At 50.9% G+C, this 7,760-nt stretch overlaps 1 protein-coding gene across 1 annotated transcript; it reads left to right on the top strand.

Moving 5' to 3' along the window:
* The first annotated feature begins 261 nt into the window (after positions 1-261).
* On the top strand, positions 262-7,012 carry RDH14 (retinol dehydrogenase 14). The gene is made up of 2 exons (XM_066599097.1): positions 262-650; positions 6,377-7,012. Exons 1-2 carry the CDS (start codon positions 294-296, stop codon positions 6,992-6,994), a joined length of 975 nt encoding a protein of 324 aa, XP_066455194.1. The 5' UTR covers positions 262-293; the 3' UTR covers positions 6,995-7,012.
* Positions 7,013-7,760: the final 748 nt, after the last annotated feature.

Below are 7,760 nucleotides of genomic sequence, written 5' to 3'. Positions count from 1 at the left end.
ATCAAACGCTTGCGGAATCCGCCATTCCTATCTGGTCGTGTGATTCCAGCCTTGGAGAGAAGTGCGGGTGTTTTGGGTGTTACTGGGGTTTCACGTGTTTTATATACGTACTATACATTTGCCCCATGGCCGCCATTGTCCCACATTCAGTACCATTATGGAGCAGTAACTAGGCCGCTGCCCATAGCAACCAATCAGATGCGTCCTCTCCGTCTCCTCCCTGTAAGCAGCGCTCTGATTGGTCGCCCTGCGATCCTGTTTTCTCCCGTGCCAGGCTTCTGCCCACATCCAGTATGGCGGGCGGCTCGTCGGCGCTGATGGTGGCGGCGGCTGTGGCGTTGGGCGGCGGGCTCCTCCTGGTAGCTCGCCGACTCATGAGCAGCGGTGTGGTTCAAGCCGCGGCCTCCGCTCTCATGCGGGGGAAGACGGTGATTATCACCGGGGCTAACAGCGGGATAGGCCAGGCCACGGCGGCGGAGCTGCTCCGCATGGAGGCGCGGGTCATCCTGGCCTGCCGGGACCGGGAGCGGGCGCTGGAGGCGGCGGAGGAGCTGCGGAGGGAGAGCGGCGGCGCCGGGAAGGTGGTGGTGAAGCTGCTGGACCTGAGCGACCTGCGATCCGTGCGGCGCTTCTGCCAGGAGGTGCTGAAGGTGAGCGGAGGGCATATATACAGGTGTAGGCGGAGGGTATATATATACAGGTGTAGGCGGAGGGTATATATATACAGGTGTAGGTGCAGGGGGGCGGAGGGCATATAGACAGGTGTGGGTGCAGGGGGGGCGGAGGGCATATAGACAGGTGTGGGTGCAGGGGGGGCGGAGGGCATATAGACAGGTGTGGGTGGAGGGGGGGCGGAGGGCATATAGACAGGTGTGGGTGGAGGGGGGGCGGAGGGTATATAGACAGGTGTAGGGGGAGGGGGGGCGGAGGGTATATAGACAGGTGTAGGGGGGCGGAGGGCATATATACATACAGGGGGGAGGGGGGCATATAGACAGGTGTGGGTGCAGGGGGCGGAAGGCATATATACATACAGGTGAGCGGAGGGCATATAGACAGGTGTAAATACAGGGGGGCGGAGGGCATATAGACAGGTGTAAATACAGGGGAGCAGAGGGTATATAGACAGGTGTTGGGGGGCGGAGGGTATATATACAGGTGTGGGGGGCGGAGGGTATATATACAGGTGTGGGGGGCGGAGGGTATATATACAGGTGTAGGGGGCGGAGGGTATATATACAGGTGTAGGGGGCGGAGGGTATATATACAGGTGTAGGGGGCGGAGGGTATATATACAGGTGTAGGGGGCGGAGGGTATATATACAGGTGTAGGGGGGCGGAGGGTATATAGACAGGTGTTGGGGGCGGAGGGTATATAGACAGGTGTAGGGGGGCGGAGGGTATATAGACAGGTGTAGGGGGGCGGAGGGTATATAGACAGGTGTAGGGGGGCGGAGGGTATATAGACAGGTGTAGGGGGGCGGAGGGTATATAGACAGGTGTAGGGGGGCGGAGCGTATATAGACAGGTGTAGGGGGGCGGAGGGTATATAGACAGGTGTAGGGGGGCGGAGGGTATATAGACAGGTGTAGGGGGGCGGAGGGTGTATATAATATATATATGGAAACGGCGAGTAAATATATATATATATATATATATATATATATATATATACACACACACACAGGTGTAGGTGCAGGGCGCGGAGGGTATATATACAGGTGCAGGGGGCGGAGGGTATATATACAGGTATAGGGGGGCGGAGGGTATATATACAGGTGTTGGGGGCGGAGGGTATATATACAGGTGTTGGGGGGCGGAGGGTATATATACAGGTGTAGGGGGGCGGAGGGTATATATACAGGTGTAGGGGGGCGGAGGGTATATATAGAGGTGTAGGGGGGCGGAGGGTGTATATAATATATATATGGAAACGGCGAGTAAATATATATATATATATATATATACACACACACAGGTGTAGGTGCAGGGCGCGGAGGGTATATATACAGGTGCAGGGGGCGGAGGGTATATGTACAGGTGTTGGGGGGCGGAGGGTATATATATATATATATATGGAAACGGCGAGTAAATATATATATACACACACACACACACACACACACACACACACACACACACAGGAGAGTGGCGAGTATGTTACCACGATTTTGCGCAGCGTTGTTGATCGCACTGTGCGGGGGAGGGGGAGCGTAAATGTGAAAACACAGAAAAGCAAGACAGCGATAGAAAACGCAGCATTAGAATCCCCGGTGTCCAAACGCAGGTCGGCGCGGTCCTCTGAAATCTATGTGAGCGTTGGACCGCACAAAGCGCAGGATGCCGCGGTAACAAGCGGCCGCTGTTTTGGTGTTTTACAGCAATTATCAGCAGCGTTCCTACCGCGCCCCGTTATTGTGACGGCGATACGCGAAGAGAGAGCAGACGGTCACGGTGTTTGAAACGCCCCTCCGATCGCTCGTCTGGGAGGCCCCTCTGAAGTCAGTGGAGGCGTTTACCGCGGCGTTTGAAACGCTGTAAAAAGCGTTGTGTGTGGGAGTGGCCTGAGGCGGGGCGCGCACAAACGTATTATGTATAACAGCGTGCATGACGCTCACATCTGCGCCGCCGGCTCCGTTCTACGTAAAATCCTGGATGAAGTAACGCAGCGTGCCGCGCAATTTTGTCCAGGAAATGCTGGTCAGAATGACAAAAAGCGCACGGACTCCATGACTGTCAGTAGGATCCGCCCGTATCGGCGTGCGATGCATTTGGCGGTTCCGGTATTTTCGTCCTTCAGCTCTGAGGACACAGCCGATTGGTGGAAATGAAACCCAACCGCTCTCTAGAGGAGGCCGCAAAGTTATGTGCGCCACACCTATTTAAAGGGATGTTCCAGTCTTTAACTGATGACTGATTCCGTAAGCGGGGTCATCAGTAGTCGTTGGACGGGGGTCCGCAGTGCAGCCGGCTGGACGTCATCATCAGTGGTTGGGAGGAAAGCCGCGCTGCTGCTCCACTTGTGACGTCCTGACCGCGAGAGGAGCAGGAAGCGGCGCTGCCCCTACTTCCACCGGCTGTTGATAACAACGTGTAACCCGGTGCGCAGTGCAGTTAATGGATGGAGTTCCTGAGCAGCGGACCCCCGTCCATCAACTACCGATGACCTATCTGGGCGACGGATCATCGGTTCTAAAAAGACCAGAAGACCCCTTTCATGTCGACAGTATTATTTTTCTTGTTGGTCCACGTGCTCGAAGCCGAACCGTGAAAGTGCTGGATCCATTATAAGCCGGAAGTGAATGGCGCATCTTAAAGGGGAAGTACCACAATTACATATTATTTCCTGTCCGCAGGATGGAGGGGTAATTTGCTGAGCGGTGGGGGTCTCACCGCTGAGCTGAAGAACGGGGGGGGGGGTCCCATATCTCCAATTCTCATCACCATGGGGTTACTACACCCCATGCAGAGAGGAGGACTGAGTGGAGTGCTGGTCACGTAAGCACTGGGGGCTGCCGAGATGCCCGCGATGCCCCCGCGTGACCTAGTACTAGAACTGGGCAGCAGTGGAGGTTCTGGTATCACAGGTCCCGGTAAGGATTTCACTGCCCTAGAAACCCTTTAGCGATGTCTCGCAGCTCTTCTTAAGACCAGCATTTCCAACGCCGATGCTACTATGTCCGCCAGCGTACGCCTCCTCATACGTTATATGCATCTCGGCGCACGGAGATATATACCAGATCCAACCTGTTGTATTTTTCTGGTATAATTTACACCGGGTCCTTGTGTGAATTATACACGTGTTGACCTGAGGTGGCCACGCCCCTCCTGACAAGGCACGCCCCTCCTGACAAGGCACGCCCCCTTCTAAGGAAAGTGGCAGCCGGCAATACAGACCTCCAAAAGTTGTAAGCTTTTTGCGCAAGCAAGCCTTGCACATAATGTTAGATCTTTCTTTTTGCACCACAATTTGGCGTAACAAGTTCCCGTCCGTGCGTGCCCCTCCCCCCCCTCCCCCCTCCCCCTGATGTCCTTATTACATTCAGCGCTCAACAAAAAAAGTGAAAAATGAACTGCTGAAGTTTTGCGTCGCTTGTAACATTTTAATGGCGCGGTTGATGCAAACAACTGCTGTAAACTGCTTAATAACGGTGGGCCTGTATATGCTGTACTGTCCAGGGGGGTGACGTCCGCGCCGACCGGACCGCGGGTCACCTGGTGGAGCGCTGCCCCCGGTAACGCCGCCATTGTCTGATGTGTTGCTGACTGAGGGGTTTCTGCTTTCCAGCATCTGACAGAAGAATAGATCTGCTAGGCTGTTGTCACACGCAGGGGGAACGTTTATTAACCCCTTAAGGACACATACTTTATTTTTTTCTTCTCTGGTTTCTTTTACCCACTTTCAAAAAGATTATAACTTATTTTTGTTTTGATATTATTATGAATACAGTAAAAGTTGTGTTTTTTTTTTTTTGTTTTTTTTTTTAGTATCCTTTACTTATTACAATAATGAAAAAACTTTTTTCACATCTTAATAGGCAGTCATTTGTGGCAGTCTGGGGGGTCTTCAGAAGGCGCCTGCCATGACACTCGGACGGCACCTCATTATCTCATCAAGGGGGCCATTCGGACCTCCTAGTGGAGCGTACTCTGCTTCCTAGCCCGTTCATACAAACCGCGCGCACCTAGAATGTACATATATACGTCCTGGGATGATTAGGGGTTAAACAACTTGCTCCAGAGTTCTGGCAATGAAAAGTTGCAAGATCACTTTTGTGGGTGCTGCAGACTTTATAATATATATAATGTGTTACCCCTCGCCCCCTGCTATTAAGCTGCACTCATTCCTTTAAAATGCAGTAAAGCTAATATAAAATTGTAAAAAGTCTTGATTTATGGCACAAAATGCCACCAATATTGTGCCTCTAACACTCAAAATCTGGTACAAATTCCCTATTAAGTTTCCCCCAACGTCTTGAGGAGGCTGGGTGTCTAGCAGAGGTGTTATGTTAATGGGGGGGCTATTCCTAGTTTTTTTAACTGATGGACAGGGGTTCGCCACTCGGGACCCTCGCCTTTCAGATCATCGTCTTGCCCCGCTGTCAATGCAGCAGGCCTGATGTCGTCAACAGTCAAAGGAAGCAGGGGCAGCACCGCTCTGCCCCTACACTTCCTGCTCACGACCGGTTAGGATGTCTCGTCACGTCCCGACAGGAAGTCTAGGGGATTGATTTCAATGGGAGTGAAGCCGTCACTCCCCGTTTCCTCTGTTTTTGGATGACTACAGGCTGAACGATCAGCTGATAGACGTGGGTCCTGAGTGGTGCACCCGCATCATCAGTTAAAAACTGGCATACCCTCTTAAGTGGTCTCTAGTTGCCTCTAGTTGTGTCCATTACAGGACAAAGGCTCTTGCAGAGAATCAAGGATGGTTGGTGGAAAGGTAACCTCTAGAGAAGTCGTCCCACCAGATGAAGTTATTACCCCTTCACAAAATTGGAGATAAGCATCTGATTGGTGGGGGTCCGACCACTGGGACTTCCTTAGATCTCAGAATGAGGGTCCCAAAGGTTCCGTTTATTTCAATAGGACTTCTAAAGATTGCCAGGCACTTGAATTTTGCGATCTCCAGCAGCCCGCTCCATTCCTTCAGGGCCCTTTGTGATCACCGTTCCCTGTGGGGGTCTCAGCGTAACTTCATGCGGTGAGACAACCATCTAAGGTGTCTGATGAGAAAATCACTTTTTAAATTTAGAGCCAAATCAATAAAAATAAAACAAAGAGGTACTTGCCCTCCTCGAGCCTGGCGATCCAGCTCTTCGCTGTTCTCCTGCTCTTTTGTAGACAGCGGTGACTGCTGCATACCAATCAGAAGCCGCAGTGTCATGTTCTCCTGGCATCAGTGCTCACGTCTCGGCACCATGATGCCAGGTGATCCAAACGAGGATGTTGTGGCTTTTGACTAGCAGGCAGCGGTCACCTGACTTCCACTAACAAAAGAGACCGGAAGAACTGTGGGGCTGGATCGCCAGGGCTTAGGAGGGTAAGTACCCGTTTAAAAAGTGACTTACTTCTAACCCGTTCAAACTCAAATGTTGCGGGTACCAGCGGACAGTGCTCTCCAACTGTTCCAAAACTATAACTCCCAACATGCCCTCGCAGATGAAGGGGTTGTAGTATGACAACAGCTGGAGAACTACAGGTTGGAGACCACTAGGCTATTACAGTAAGTGAAGCTCCTTATCCGGATAACTGAGGTTACTTGTGGAGTAATAAAGCAAATGCCGATTCTGCGGGACGTCTCTCCGTTTTATGCTGATTAATGCAGGTCCTCTTCCCGTAGGATTAATTCTTGTTTTTACGATTTGGATTCCAGGAAGAACCTAGAATCGACGTTCTCATCAACAACGCTGGCGTCTTCCAGTGCCCCTACACGAAGACTGAAGATGGCTTTGAGATGCAGTTCGGAGTGAATCACCTCGGCCATTTCCTGCTCACTCATCTTCTGCTCGGCCTCCTGAAGAGTTCTGCCCCCAGCCGGATTGTGGTTGTCTCCTCCAAACTTTACAAATACGGAGAGATCAATTTTGACGACTTAAACAGTGAAAAGAGCTACAGCCGAAGCTTTGCCTATAGCCGAAGCAAACTGGCCAACATCTTGTTCACCAGGGAGCTGGCCAGGCGCTTGGAAGGTTCCGGAGTAACAGTCAACGTACTTCATCCTGGAATAGTCCGAACCAATTTAGGAAGACATATTAATATTCCCGTCCTGGTAAAACCTCTGTTCAACGTGGTGTCCTGGGCATTCTTCAAGTCTCCGGTTGAGGGGGCTCAGACATCCGTCTTCTTGGCTTCCTCTCCTGAAGTAGAAGGAGTATCTGGAAAATATTTTGGGGATTGTAAAGAGGAAGAACTTTTACCAAAAGCTATGGATGATTTGGTTGCCAGGAAACTCTGGGATATTAGTGAAGTTATGGTAGGACTTATTAAATAAAGTTCAGAACTAATCGAAGTTCTTCTTCCATCTAGTCGGCCGATGGGAACTAGGTGGACGTACTGATACGTTGTTTCCTCTTGTATCCGTCAGCCCCCTTGGGTCGTCCTCTGCGTCAGGTTGTTAATGATTCTGGGCTGAGGTTTCTTGGTTATAGCTGATTCTGCACAAGTTGGGTGAAAATGATTAACCCCTTCCCAACTGCCGCTGTACATGTAAGGTGACTTTCGGGTGTCAATACATGGAGACGGCACAGCTTTCTGTGCCAACTAACAGCTGCAATTGGAGATAACTGATCGTGGCTGTTAACCCCTTAGTGACGGCCCCACTGCCTTTTTTACATCCTGGTTTAGTGGGCTTTAATCCTTAGGGCTGTAAAAACACACTCGCTCTGAGGATTAAAGCCATGTGGGCTGAGGACGTGGCAGCTAGGTGCCTATCAGTCAGCCATGTCATATGTTTAATAGATATGGCATAGGATTAGTCCTGTCTCCCTCACTGAGAGAGATGAGAGAAAAATCATATGCTGTACAGAGTGGGCAAAAAAAAACATGATCACCCCGTCATCACCAGCAAACCAACATTTACGCTGGACAATTTATTACAGAGACCCACTTCTGTATATTTTAGAACGTGGACCCCCATAAATTTCCCAGAACTAAAAAAAGAATAAAAAAATGTGGGAATTGTCTTATTAATTGGACTAGTACCGCTCTATAGGAAGTCCGTCAGGGCCCGGGGATTTTCTATTCGGGAAGGATTGGAT

Source organism: Eleutherodactylus coqui, chromosome 4 (genome assembly GCF_035609145.1).
Source record: "Eleutherodactylus coqui strain aEleCoq1 chromosome 4, aEleCoq1.hap1, whole genome shotgun sequence".
NCBI lineage: Eukaryota > Metazoa > Chordata > Amphibia > Anura > Eleutherodactylidae > Eleutherodactylus > Eleutherodactylus coqui.
The sequence above is the reverse complement of the archived record's forward strand: the minus strand, read 5'-3'. Positions and strand labels throughout refer to the sequence as shown.